This window comes from Schistocerca gregaria, chromosome 2 (genome assembly GCF_023897955.1).
Source record: "Schistocerca gregaria isolate iqSchGreg1 chromosome 2, iqSchGreg1.2, whole genome shotgun sequence".
NCBI lineage: Eukaryota > Metazoa > Arthropoda > Insecta > Orthoptera > Acrididae > Schistocerca > Schistocerca gregaria.
Genome location: NC_064921.1, coordinates 956,955,968 through 956,971,276, shown reverse-complemented (window position 1 = coordinate 956,971,276; position 15,309 = coordinate 956,955,968). Strand labels below are relative to the sequence as shown.

General features: G+C 45.6%; 1 protein-coding gene across 1 annotated transcript in view; it reads right to left on the bottom strand.

Annotated features, from left to right (window-relative positions):
• Window positions 1-15,309, bottom strand: part of LOC126336066 (tryptase gamma-like) — a 103,198-nt gene that overhangs the window by 34,599 nt on the left and 53,290 nt on the right. Inside the window, exon 4 of the mRNA XM_049999547.1 lies at window positions 10,474-10,693. Within this exon, the coding sequence (XP_049855504.1) occupies window positions 10,474-10,693 (220 nt within the window). The remainder of the gene's footprint in view (window positions 1-10,473; window positions 10,694-15,309) is intronic.

Here is a 15,309-nt window from a genome sequence, read left to right as displayed (position 1 = left end):
TGAAACAGGCAGAAAAACAGTTTAGACAAAAGAGGTGATTGTTTGTATCAAAACGTACACTGAGGTGATGGGATACCTCCTATTATCGTGCCGTGCCACATTTAGCCGGTGCAGTGCAGCATCTCGTAGTAGCATGGACTCAACACATAATTGGAAGTCTCCTGCAGGATTATTGAGTCATGCCGACTCTAACAAACAACAGCCCAGTTCCATCTGAGCAGGCCACGAAGGTCAAACGGTCCCGACCGGCCACCGTGTCATCCTCGGCCCACAGACGTCATTGGATGCGGATATGCGTGTGCCCAGCACGCCGTTCTCCCGGCCGTATATCAGTTTACAACACCGGAGCCGCCACTTCTCAATCAAATAGCTCCTCAGTTTGCCGCACAAGGGCTGAGTGCACCCCGCTTGCCAACAGCTCTCGGAAGACCGGATGGTCACCCATCCAAGTGCTGGCCCAGCCTGACAGCGTTAACTTCGGTGATCTGACGCGAACCGGTGTTACTACTGCGGCAAAGCCGTTGGCATGCTGACTCTATAGCCGTCCTTAACTGCAACAGTATTGCCGGTGCAGAATTTTGTGCATGAAATGATCTCTTCATTATGTCCCATAAATATTCAGCGGGATTCGTACCAGGCCATGTGGGTGGAAAAACCGTTTGCTCGAATTGTCCAGAATGTTCTTCAGACCAGTCGCGAAGAATTGTGACCCAGTGACATGGTGCATCATCATCCATAAAAATTCCATCGTTGTTTGGGAACATTAAGTCCATTAATGGCTGCAAATGGGCTCCAACACAACCAGCTTGAACAGTGCCTTGTTGACGACTTGCATCCCTAAATTCGTCAGCTTTCCGACTCACTCAGAGCCTACCACCGGATCTTAGCAACTGAATTCGGGACCCATCTGAGAAGACCACGGTACTCTGGTCGTCTAGGGTCCAACTGAAATGGTCACGAGCCCAGGAGAGGTACTACGTCTACATCTACATCTACATCTACATTTATAGTCCGCAAGCTACCCAACGGTGTGTGGCGGAGGGCACTTTAAGTGCCACTGTCATAACCTCCCTTTTCTGTAACAGTCGCGTATGGTTCGCTGGAAGAACGACTGTCTGAAAGCCTCCGTGCAGCGCTCGAATCTGTCTAATTTTAAGTTCGTGATCTCCTCGGGAGGTATAAGTAGGGAGAAACAATATATTCGATACCTCATCCAGAAACACACCCTCTCGAAATCTAGAGAACAAGCTACACCGCGATGCAGAGCTCCTCTCTTGCAGAGTCTACCACTTGAGTTTGCTAAACATCTCCGCAACGCTGTCATGGTTACCAAATAATCCTGTGACGAAACGCGCCGCTCTTCTTTGGATCTTCTCTGTCTCCTCCGTCAACCCGATCTGGTACGGATCCCACACTGATGAGCAATACTCAAGTATAGGTCGAACGGGTGTCTTGTAAGCCACCTCCTTTGTTGATGGATTACATTTTCTAAGGATTCTCCCAATGAATCTCAACCTGGTACCCGCCTTACCACCAATTAATTTTAGATAATCATTCCACTTCAAATCGTTCCGCACGCATACTGCCAAATATTTTACAGAAGTAAATGCCACCAGTGTTTGTTCCGCTATCATATAATCATACAATAAAGGATCCTTCTTTATATGTATTCGCAATACATTACATTTGTCTATGTTAAGGGTCCGTTGCCACTCTCTGCACCAAGTGCCTATCCGCTGCAGATCTTCCTGCACTTCGCTACAATTTTCTAATGCTGCAACTTCTCTGTATACTACATCATCATCCGCGAAAAGCCGCATGGAACTTCCGACACTATCTACTAGGTCATTTATATACAGGGTGAGTCACCTAACGTTACGGCTGGATATATTTCGTAAACCACATCAACTACTGACGAACCGATTCCATAGACCGAACGTGAGGAGAGGGTATAGTGTAATTGTTTAACACAAACCATACAAAAAGGCACTGAAGTGTGTTTTTTAACACAAACCTACGTTTTTTTTAAATGGAACCACGTTAGGTTTGTTAGCACATCTGAACAAATACGTAATCAGTGCCGTTTGTTTCACTGTAAAATGTTAATTATGTCTGGAGATATTTTAACCTAAATTTGACGCTTGAAACCTCCGACGTTCAGTTGCATGTTGTAACAAACACGGGCCACGGTCGGCGAGCAGCATCTGCAGGGACATGTTTACGATGAAGACCGTGTTTACGAGTGTGGCTGTAGTGCACTGTTGTGGTTTGGTCTAGCTGTCGCAGTGTCCGCATGTAGCGCTTGCTGCTATCGTTATTCTGCATTCGTCTCCCCACGCTGACCAACTGTAATACACCGTGTTACCAAACAACTGTCATAGTGTAGTGTTGTAGGAACTGTGACCATGGTGTATTCGAACTCTGAAAAGGCGGAGATGATACTCATCTATGGCAGCTGAAGCCTGCTGGGTGTATGCAGAACGGTACCCGTACAGAGAGCATCCAACGTGCCGCACATTGCAAAACATCTACCGCCAACTGTATGCAACAGTATGCAACTGTATGCAAAAGGGTCCGTAACAGGCCCGTCACAGGAGAAGCGGGTGCAGTTGGTGTGTTAGCTGCTATTGCCATGAACCCACACATTAGTACACGGGACATTGCGAGAGCCGGTGGACTGAGTCAAAGTAGTGTCATGCGCATACTGCATCGTCACCGCTTTCACCCGTTTCATGTGTCGCTACATCAGCAATTACATGGTGATGACTTTAATCATCGAGTGCAGTTCTGTCAATGGGCATTAACAGAAAATGCGTTGCAGTTCTACCTGTTTACCGATGAAGCGGGTTTCACAAACCACGGGACAGTGAATCTACGGAACATTCATTACTGGTCCGTGGACAATCCTCGCTGGCTCAGACAAGTAGAGCGACAGCCACCGTTGACTGTAAATGCATGCTTCGGAATCATTGGCGACCACCTCATTGGTCCTCACTTCATTGCAGGGGCTCAAACAGCTGCAACATATATCGCGTTTCTACAGAATGATCTACCAACGTTGTTCGAAAATGTCCCACTGGAAACGCGTCGACGTATGTGATATCAGCATGATGGTGCACTTGCACATTCCGCAATCAACACTAGGCTGACCCTTGACAGGATGTTCTACGGGCGTTTCATAGGACGTGGAGGGCGCATAAATTGGCCAGCCCGTTCTCCTGATCTTACACCTCTGGACTTCTTTCTGTGGGGTATGTTAAAGGAGAATATGTTCCGTGATGTGCCTACAACCCCAGAGGATATGAAACAACGTATTGCGGCAGCCTGTGGCGACATTACACCAGATGTACTGCGGCGTGTACGACATTCATTACACCAGAGATTGCTATTGTGAGCAGCAAATGATGGCCACCACATTGAACATCTATTGGCCTGACATGTCGGGACACACTCTATTCCATTCCGTAATTGAAAACAGAAACCACGTGTGTACGTGTACCTCACCCCTCATGGTAATGTACATGTGCGTCAGTGAAAAAGACCAATAAAAAGGTGTTAGCATGTGGACGTAATGTGCTGTTCCAGCCTCTTCTGAACCTAAGCCCCATCACCATTCCCTTTGGATCCCTACGTAATTCGGTGCTCTCCGATACACACGATCGAACAGCGAAGGAGTGGTACTCAAGCGTCAACTTTAGGTCACAATATCTCCGAATGTAATTAACATTTTACAATGCAACAAACGGCACTGATTACGTATTTGTTTATATGTTCAGATGTGCTAACAAAACTAACGTGGTTCCATTTTAAAAAAACGTAGGTTTGTGTTAAAAAACATACTTCCGGGGATTTTTTTATGGTTTGTATTAAACAATTACACTAGCCCCTCTCCTCACGTTCGGTCTGTGGAATCCATTCGTCAGTATTTGATGTGGTTTATGAAATACATCCAGCGGTAATGTTAGGTGACTCACCCCGTATATTGTGAAAAGCAATGGTCCCAAACACTCCCCTGTGGCACGTCAGAGGTTACTTTAACGTCTGTAGACGTCTCTCCATTGAGAACAACATGCTGGGTTCCGTTTGCTAAAAACTCATAAATCGAGCCACACAGCTTGTCTGATATTCCGTAGGCTCTTACTTTGTTTATCAGGCGACAGTCCGGAACTGTATCGAACGCCTTCCGGAAGTCAAGGAAAATAGCATCTACCTGGAAGCCTGTATCTAATATTTTCTGGGTCTCATGAACAAATAAAGCGAGTTGAGTCTCACACGATCGCTGTTTCTGGAATCCATGTTGATTCCTACAGAGTAGATTGTGGGTTTCCAAAAACGGCATGATACGTGAGCAAAAAACAGATCGACGTCAGAGATATAGGTCTATAGTTTTGCGCATCTGCTCGATGATCCTTCTTGAAGACTGGGACTACCTGTGCGTGCTCTTTTCCAATCATTTGGGACCCATAGAGACTTGCGGTACACGGCCGTACTGCTGGCGATGTCGTGCTGTTAGCAGAGGCACTGGCGTTGGTCGTTTGATGTCGCATGTCATTAACACCCAATTTCGACGCGCTATCCTAACGGACACGTTCGTCGTAGTATCTACATTCATTTCCGTGCTTATTTCGCATTGTGTTGTTTGTCTGTTAGCACTGACAACTGCACGCAAACGTCGCCGTTCTCATTCGTTAAGTGAAGGTCGTCAGCTACTGCGTTGTCCGTGATGCGACGTAATGACTTGAAATGTGGCATTCTCAGCACCCTCTTTACTCTTTGGATCTCGGAATATTAAATTTCCTAACTATTTCCGCCTCCCCCCATCAACCATGGACCTTGCCGTTGGTGGGGAGGCTTGCGTGCCTCAGCGATACAGATGGCCGTACCGTAGGTACAACCACAACGGAGGGGTATCTGTTGAGAGGCCAGACAAACGTGTGGTTCCTGAAGAGGGGCAGCAGCCTTTTCAGTAGTTGCAGGGGCAACAGTCTGGATGATTGACTGATCTGGCCTTGCAACATTAACCAAAACGGCCTTGCTGTGCTGGTACTGCGAACGGCTGAAAGCAAGGGGAAACTACAGCCGTAATTTTTCCCGAGGACATGCAGCTTTACTGTATGATTAAATGATGATGGCATCCTCTTGGGTAAAATATTCCGGAGGTAAAATAGTCCCCCATTCGGATCTCCGGGCGGGGACTACTCAGGAGGATGTCGTTATCAGGAGAAAGAAAACTGGCGTTCTACGGATCGGAGCGTGGAATGTCAGATCCCTTAATCGGGCAAGTAGGTTAGAAAATTTAAAAAGGGAAATGGATAGGTTAAAGTTAGATATAGTAGGAATTAGTGAAGTTCGGTGGCAGGAGGAACAAGACTTCTGGTCAGGTGACTACAGGGTTATAAACACAAAATCAAGTAGGGGTAATGCAGGAGTAGGTTTAATAATGAATAGGAAAATAGGAATGCGGGTAAGCTACTACAAACAGCATAGTGAACGCATTATTGTGGCCAAGATAGATACGAAGCCCACACCTACTACAGTAGTACAAGTTTATATGCCAACTAGCTCTGCAGATGATGAAGAAATTGAAGAAATGTACGATGAAATAAAAGAAGTTATTCAGATAGTGAAGGGAGACGAAAATTTAATAGTAATGGGTGACTGGAATTCGAGTGTAGGAAAAGGGAGAGAAGGAAACATAGTAGGTGAATATGGATTGGGGCTAAGAAATGAAAGAGGAAGCCGCCTAATAGAATTTTGCACAGAGCACAACTTAATCATAGCTAACACTTGGTTTAAGAATCATGAAAGAAGGTTGTATACGTGGAAGAACCCTGGAGATACTAAAAGGTATCAGATAGATTATATAATGGTAAGACAGAGATTTAGGAACCAGGTTTTAAGTTGTAAGACTTTTCCAGGGGCAGATGTGGACTCTGACCACAATCTATTGGTTATGACCTGTAGATTAAAACTGAAGAAACTGCAAAAATGTGGGAAATTAAGGAGATGGGACCTGGATAAACTGAAAGAACCAGAGGTTGTACAGAGTTTCAGAGAGAGCATAAGGGAACAATTGACAGGAATAGGGGAAAGAAATACAGTAGAAGAAGAATGGGTAGCTCTGAGGGATGTAGTAGTGAAGGCAGCAGAGGATAAAGTAGGTACAAAGACGAGGGCTGCTAGAAATCCTTGGGTAACAGAAGAAATATTGAATTTAATTGATGAAAGGAGAAAATATAAAAATGCAGTAAATGAAGCAGGCAAAAAGGAATACAAACGTCTCAAAAATGAGATCGACAGGAAGTGCAAAATGGCTAAACAGGGATGGCTAGAGGACAAATGTAAGGATGTAGAAGCTTATCTCACTAGGGGTAAGATAGATACTGCCTACAGGAAAATTAAAGAGACCTTTGGAGAGAAGAGAACCACGTGTATGAATATCAAGAGCTCAGATGGCAGCCCAGTTCTAAGCAAAGAAGGGAAGGCAGAAAGGTGGAAGGAGTATATAGAAGGTTTATACAAGGGCGATGTACTTGAGGACAATATTATGGAAATAGAAGAGGATGTAGATGAAGACGAAATGGGAGTTACGATACTGCGTGAAGAGTTTGACAGAGCACTGAAAGACCTGAGTCGAAACAAGGCCCCCGGAGTAGACAACATACCATTAGAACTACTGACGGCCTTGGGAGAGCCAGTCATGACAAAACTCTACCAGCTGGTGAGCAAGATGTATGAGACAGGCGAAATACCCTCAGACTTCAAGAAGAATATAATAATTCCAATCCCAAAGAAAGCAGGTGCTGACAGATGTGAAAATTACCGAACTATCAGTTTAATAAGCCACGGCTGCAAAATACTAACGCGAATTCTTTACAGACGAATGGGAAAACTGGTAGATGCAGACCTCGGGGAGGATCAGTTTGGATTCCGTCGAAATGTTGGAACACGTGAGGCAATACTGACCTTACGACTTATCTTAGAAGAAAGATTAAGGAAAGGCAAACCTACGTTTCTAGCATTTGTAGACTTAGAGAATGCTTTTGACAATGTTGACTGGAATACTCTTTTTCAAATTCTAAAGGTGGCTGGGGTAAAATACAGGGAGCGAAAGGCTATTTATAATTTGTACAGAAACCAGATGGCAGTAATAAGAGTCGAGGGGCATGAAAGGGAAGCAGTGGTTGGGAAAGGAGTCAGACAGGGTTGCAGCCTCTCCCCGATGTTATTCAATCTGTATATTGAGCAAGCAGTAAAGGAAACAAAAGAAAAATTTGGAGTAGGTATTAAAATTCATGGAGACGAAGTAAAAACCTTGAGGTTCGCCGATGACATTGTAATTCTGTCAGAGACGGCAAAGGACTTGGAAGAGCAGTTGAATGGAATGGACAGTGTCTTGAAAGGAGGATATAAGATGAACATTAACAAAAGCAAAACGAGGATAATGGAATGTAGTCAAATTAAATCGGGTGATGCTGAGGGAATTAGATTAGGAAATGAGACACTTAAAGTAGTAAAGGAGTTTTGCTATTTAGGAAGTAAAATAACTGATGATGGTCGAAGTAGAGAGGATATAAAATGTAGACTGGCAATGGCAAGGAAAGCATTTCTGAAGAAGAGAAATTTGTTAACATCGAATATAGATTTATGTATCAGGAAGTCGTTTCTGAAAGTATTTGTTTGGAGTGTAGTCATGTATGGAAGTGAAACATGGACGATAACTAGTTTGGACAAGAAGAGAATAGAAGCTTTCGAAATGTGGTGCTACAGAAGAATGCTGAAGATTAGATGGGTAGATCGCATAACTAATGAGGAAGTATTGAATAGGATTGGGGAGAAGAGAAGTCTGTGGCACAACTTGACCAGAAGAAGGAATCGGTTGGTAGGACATGTTTTGAGGCATCAAGGGATCACAAATTTAGCATTGGAGGGCAGCGTGGAGGGTAAAAATCGTAGAGGGAGACCGAGAGATGAGTACACTAAGCAGATTCAGAAGGATGTAGGTTGCAGTAGGTACTGGGAGATGAAGCAGCTTGCACAGGATAGAGTAGCATGGAGAGCTGCATCAAACCAGTCTCAGGACTGAAGACAACAACAACAACTATTTCCGAGAGGAATGACCCATGCATGCGGTTCCAACTACCAATCCGCGCTCAAAGCATGTTAATTTCCGTCGTGTGCGATAATCACGTAGAAAATCTTTTCCGATGAACCACCTGAGTACGAACGACAGCTCTGCCAATGCACTGCCCTTTCGTATACCTTGTGTACGCAGTACTACCCCCATGTGTATATTGACACATCACTATCCCATGACTTTTGTCACTTCAGTGTGGACTGACAAGAGACAGTAAAGTAATTTTAGATATCATAGTATTTGCTACGAGACATAGAGTGTCATCCATCAGATTCTTCCCTAAGTTAAGTACAATTTTGTACACTACTGGCCATTAAGATTGCTACACCATGAAGAAATGCAGATGATAAACGGGTATTCATTGGACAAATATATTATACTAGAACTAAGATGTGATTACATTTTCACGCAATTTGGGTGCATAGATCCCGAGAAATCAGTACCCAGAAAAACCACCTCTGGCCATAATAACGGCCGTGATAAACCTGGGCATTCAGTCAAACAGAGCTTCGATGGTGTGTACAGATACAGCTGCCCACGCAGCTTCAACACGATACCACTGATCATCAGGAGTAGTGACTGGCGTATTGTGACGAGCCAGTTGCTCGGCCACCATTGACCAGACGATTTCAATTGGTGAGAGATGTGGAGAATGTGCTGGTCAGGGCAGCAGTCGAACATTTTCTGTATCCAGAAAGGCCCGTACTGGACCTGCAACATGCGGTCATGCATTATCATCCTGAAATGTAGGGTTTCGCAGGGATCTAATGGGCGGTAGAGCAACGGTTCGTACCACATCTGAAATATAACGTCCATTGCTCGAAGTACCGTCAATGCGAATAAGAGGTGCCCGAGACGTGTAACCAGTGCCACCCCATACCATCACACCGGGTAATACGCCAGTATGGCGGTGACGAATACAAGCTTCCAATGTGCGTTCACCGCGATGTCACCAAACACGGATGCGACCATCGCCATGCTCTAAACAGAACCTGGATTCATCCGAAAAAAAATGACGTTTTGCCATTTGTGCACTCAGGTTCGTCGTTGAACACACCATCGCAAGCGCTCCTGTCTGTGATTCAGCGTCAAGGGTAACCACAGCCATGGTCTCCGAGCCGATAGTCCATGCTGCTGCAAACGTCGTCGAACTGTTCGTGCAGATGGTTGTTGTCTTGCAAACGAGTCCATCTGTTGACTGAGGGACCGAGACGGGGCTGCAGGATCCGTTACAGCCATGCAGATAAGATGTCTGTCATCTCGACTGCTAGTGATACGAGGCCGTTGGGATCCAGTACAGTGTTCCGTATTACCCTCCTGAACCCACCTATTCCATATTCTGCTAACACTCATTGGATCTAGACCAACGCGAGCAGCAATGTCGCGATGCGATGAACCGCAATCGCGATAGGCTACTATCCGACCTTTATCAAAGTCGGAAACGTGATGGCACGCATTTCTCCTCCTTACACGAGGCATCGCAACAACGTTTCACCAGGAAACGCCGGTCAGCTGCTTTTTGTGTAGGAGAAATCGGTTGGAAGCTTTGCTCATGTCAGCGCGTTGTAGGTGTCGGCACCGGCGCCAACCTTGTGTGAATGCTCTGAAAATCTAATCATTTGCATATCACAGCATCTTATTCCAATCGGGTTAATTTCGCGTCTGTAGCACGTCATCTTCGTGGTGTAGCAATTGTAATGGCCAGTAGTGTATTATACTCTTAACAAATGTTTTTTTTCTTATTGTATTGTCACATTTCTGTCACAGAGATTCCCTGTCAGACAAATGTTTAGTAATCACAGCATGCCCTGACTAACTTAAATGAACTACAGTGGGTTTATGTTACCGTGGATGTTTGGTCTGAGTTAGTGATGGCATTCACTTACTACAATCACGACATATGTGACGAGTATATCCACCTAATTTTCAGCTCTAGTTCGAATAGAGATATGAGAGCCAATATTACCTGATAGGACATTAGGTGAGACAGAGCAAGAGAGAAAATCTCAGACGTCCTCTGCAACGCAGCTGGGTTTTTTGAGCACGAGACTGTGAAATATAATCAAAAAGTCTAACGTCGCAGATGTGTAGGACGCACGCGTTTCTTCAGTCTCCATGAACTTCCTTGAGAAAGTCCGAACAGAATAGCATCACAGAAATTACACTTGGAATTAAAAAGCGTCTGCACAAGATACAGACTTTTCTCATTTTTAGAGAAAATGTCTAGAAGCTGATGTCTTCCTGCAAATTGCAGCTGTGTGTACAGATGCCTTTATGTGCTCTAGACCCTTTCCGAACGAGAGCTACACAGTATACTGAAGAGGCCCAACTCCTACCAAGTAGTCCATGCAGACGAGCGGTCCCCCAGAGTCCCCGTTGCAGGCGTCCTTCACTTCGGTGGAGAGTGTGCACAAGTTGGCGTTCGCTGACATCAAGCCGGGCTCTCCGTAGTACAGCTCCATACACCTTTCAATTGTGATGAGAGGCAGCTCTACTTTTTGCAGTACTTTCAGCAGAACCACCCGTCCAACGTGCCTGCAGTAAACCCATTTCTCCCTGTGGAAAAATTAGGAAAATCACACATCATAAATCATCCATCACGTACGATGCAAAGGATCCTTGTAACATGCATATGGAGTATATAAAAGTAAAGGTTGCACAAACAAAAAATACTACTCAAGTAGCTTAATTCAGCAACTTTTCTGAGAAAATAAAATAAATGTATTACAAGTTTTGTCATGCAAGTAAAATGTTCTCAGTTTTCAAGCTTTGAATAATATACTCGTTCTTTCGACTGCTGTCTATGCCATCGCCGTCAGAAGGTAAATTTTCAAACCTCTGTAGAAATAATACACTCCTGGAAATGGAAAAAAGAACACATTGACACCGGTGTGTCAGACCCACCATACTTGCTCCGGACACTGCGAGAGGGCTGTACAAGCAATGATCACACGCACGGCACAGCGGACACACCAGGAACCGTGGTGTTGGCCGTCGAATGGCGCTAGCTGCACAGCATTTGTGCACCGCCGCCGTCAGTGTCAGCCAGTTTGCCGTGGCATACGGAGCTCCATCGCAGTCTTTAACACTGGTAGCATGCCGCGACAGCGTGGACGTGAACCGTATGTGCAGTTGACGGACTTTGAGCGAGGGCGTATAGTGCGCATGCCGGAGGCCGGGTGGACGTACCGCCGAATTCCTCAACACGTGGGGCGTGAGGTCTCCACAGTACATCGATGTTGTCGCCAGTGGTCGGCGGAAGGTGCACGTGCCCGTCGACCTGGGACCGGACCGCAGCGACGCACGGATGCACGCCAAGACCGTAGGATCCTGCGCAGTGCCGTAGGGGACCGCACCGCCACTTCCCAGCAAATTAGGGACACTGTTGCTCCTGGGGTATCGGCGAGGACCATTCGCAACCGTCTCCATGAAGCTGGGCTACGGTCCCGCACACCGTTAGGCCGTCTTCCGCTCACGCCCCAACATCGTGCAGCCCGCCTCCAGTGGTATCGCGACAGTCGTGAATGGAGGGACGAATGGAGATGTGTCGTCTTCAGCGATGAGAGTCGCTTCTGCCTTGGTGCCAATGATGGTCGTATGCGTGTTTGGCGCCGTGCAGGTGAGCGCCACAATCAGGACTGCGTACGACCGAGGCACACAGGGCCAACACCCGGCATCATGGTGTGGGGAGCGATCTCCTACACTGGCCGTACACCTCTGGTGATCGTCGAGGGGACACTGAATAGTAGACGGTAAATCCAAACCGTCATCGAACCCATCGTTCTACCATTCCTAGACCGGCAAGGGAACTTGCTGTTCCAACAGGACAATGCACGTCCGCATGTATCCCGTGCCACCCAACGTGCTCTAGAAGGTGTAAGTCAACTACCCTGGCCAGCAAGATCTCCGGATCTGTCCCCCATTGAGCATGTTTGGGACTGGATGAAGCGTCATCTCACGCGGTCTGCGCGTGCAGCACGAACGCTGGTCCAACTGAGGCTCCAGGTGGAAATGGCGTGGCAAGCTTCCACAGGACTACATCCAGCATCTCTACGATCGTCTCCATGGGAGAATAGCAGCCTGCATTGCTGCGAAAGGTGGATATACACTGTACTAGTGCCGACATTGTGCATGCTCTGTTGCCTGTGTCTATGTGCCTGTGGTTCTGTCAGTGTGATCATGTGATGTATCTGACCCCAGGAATGTGTAAATAAAGTTTCCCCTTCCTGGGTCAATGAATTCACGGTGTTCTTATTTAAATTTCCAGGAGTGTACTAATGTAAATATTTTGTAAATCTCTCTTACGTTATTATTCTATGTACTAGCATTTTTCCGTCATAGGATGACTAAAGGATGGTACTGTGTACGAAAAGTGATGGGAGATGCTTTTAATAGCTTCCACAATGAAACTCTGTCCCTAAATCCGACAGAAAATCAAAAGAGATTCTGGTCGTATGTAAAGTACACCAGCGACAAGACACAATTCATATCTTCACTCCGGGATGAGAGTGGCACTACACACAGTTTTCGGAAATTGCGTCATCGAAGATAAGGAAGTAAATATTTCAGAATTCGAATGGAGAACAACTGACAACTTGAGTTAATCAAAATTAAATATCTTCATTGCAAAAAAAAAAAAAAATGGTTCAAATGGCTCTGAGCACTATGGAACTTAACTTCGGAGGTCATCAGTCCCCTAGAACTTAGAACTACTTAAACCTAACTAACCTAAGGACATCACACATCCATGTCCAAGGCAGGATTCGAACCTGCGTCCGTAGCGGCCTCGCGGTTCCAGACTGTAGCGCCTAGAACCGCACGGCCACCCCGGCCGGCTATCTTCACTGCAGCGAAGCAGCTTAAAGCACATAATAAAAGCAAGTCCTCCGACCATACAATACACCACTCAGGTTCCTTTCAGAGTATGTTGATGCACTAGCCCCGTATTTAGCAATGATACACAACCGTTCGCTCGTCAAAAGATCCATACAAAAAGAACAGTAAATTGCGCAAATCACACCAATACTCAAGAAAGGAAATAGAAATAATCCTCTGACTTACAGACCCATATCTCTAACGTCGATTTGCAGAAGGATTTTGGAACATGTACTGTGCTCTAACATTAAAAATTACTTCGAAGGTAACGGTCTATTGACACACAGTCAGCACGGATTCAGGAAATATAGTTCTCGTGAAACACAACTGGCTTTTTATTCACACTATGTAATGACTGCTATCGACAGTGGATCTCAAATTGATTTCATATTTCTAAATTTCCACAAGGTTATTGACACCGTTCCTCAGGAATGTGTCAATAAAGTTTCCCCTTCCTGGGACAATGAATTCACAGTGTACTTATTTCAATTTCCAGGAGTGTATCACTGGTCAGAATGATGTCAAATTACAACGGAATACTATCGGAGAAGGGGAGAAAACTTATGGTAGAAGCAAGAAAATAGTTACAAAATGTAGCAATAGATAGAGCTGTAAGCATCATAATTTAATAGTGGTCTAATACAAATGACAAATTAGTTATACAACAATGTCTAAGGTGTACGTTTGACGTTAAACTAACTGTACTACTCAGTTTGTATGGGTGTACAGGTGTGATAGTGCCGGCCGCGGTGGTCTCGCGGTTCTAGGCGCTCAGTCCGGAGCCGCGCGACTGCTACGGTCGCAGGTTCGAATCCTGCCTCGGGCATCGATGTGCGTCACGTCCTTAGGTTAGTTAGGTTTAAGTTGTTCTAAGTTCTAGGTGACTGATGGCCACAGATGTTAAGTCCCATAGTGCTCAGAGCCATTTTTTTGGTGTGATAGTGTTAATTACGTAAGCCCGTCCACCCAGTAAGGTCATATAACATCGGATGGTAAAAATCGGTCTTTAAGTTACCTGAGGCCAAACACCACATAAAATGCATCACTCACATCAGTATTTCATTGTCCTGAGGCCAAAAACCGCAGAAAATGCATCAATCACATCGATTTTTAACTGTCCTGAGGCCAAACACCGCATAAAAACCATCAATCAAAATCAAAATTGATTATTAATTTCATTGTCACTGCCGCAAAATATGTTCAATATGATGTACACCGTTTTCTGCATCGAGTTGAAAACGAGAAACAGAATGTTTCACAGTTGATCGAAGTATTTCCGGGGTCACCTTCGGAATGTCTTGCGCTATGCCTGCCTTCCATGCAGCTAAGTTTGCAATCGAAATACTGAACACAACATCTTTCAGACAGCCCCACAGTCAGAGGTCACACGGATGAAGATCAGGTGATCGGGACGGCCGGGCTGTAGGGGAATAGCAGATGACAATTCTAGCATTTCCGAAATGGCACCTGAGCAGCTGCTTAACTGGATTTGCAATATGCGGAGGTGCGCCATCTTGCACAAAAATTATCCCATCCACACATCCACGCTGTTGTACAGCTGGAATGACACAGTTGCGCAAAAGACACTCATAGCGCTTACCAGGACCAGAAGCACCTGTCCCTTCGAAAAAACATGGCCCTATGATAAATGATGCCGCAAACCTGCACCACACACTGAACCTTTTAGGACGAAGTGGTACTGGTTGATTTGAGTGTGGATTTTCCGTTTCCCATATTCTACATTTCTGTGTATTGAGATATCCTGTCAGATGGAAGTGGGCTTCGTCTTCCCAGAAAATCTTCCAGGGCCAATCATTGTCCACCTCCATGCGAGCAAGAAATCCTAGAGCAAGGTCTCTCTTGCTGGCAGGTCTAGAGGTAACAGCTCGTGCACATGGGTAATGTTGAATGGATAGCAAAGAAGGATGCTTCGTAGGATTTAAACACCGTGCTCACGGGTATGTTCAATGTTCGGGAATTCACCGTGCACTATGCTTTTGCACACCACCACTCGTTTTCTCCTGCACTGCTGTGGCCACGTCTTCCACTGACGTCGAATCAATTCGTTTTCTCCCTCTACCAGGTTGCACACCAAAAGCACCAGTCTTTTTTTTTTCTAATAATTTCCGGGTATGCAGCCGGATCCCGTCGACATTCTGCCACGATATTTCGGCCCAGAGACGTCCGGCCATCATCAGGTGAGTACACAACTTCTGAAGAGCCCAGGTGCAGTCGCGGTATTTATACCGATTCTCGCGCACGTGTTGACATGCGCGGCATAGCCGAGTTGTACGTGC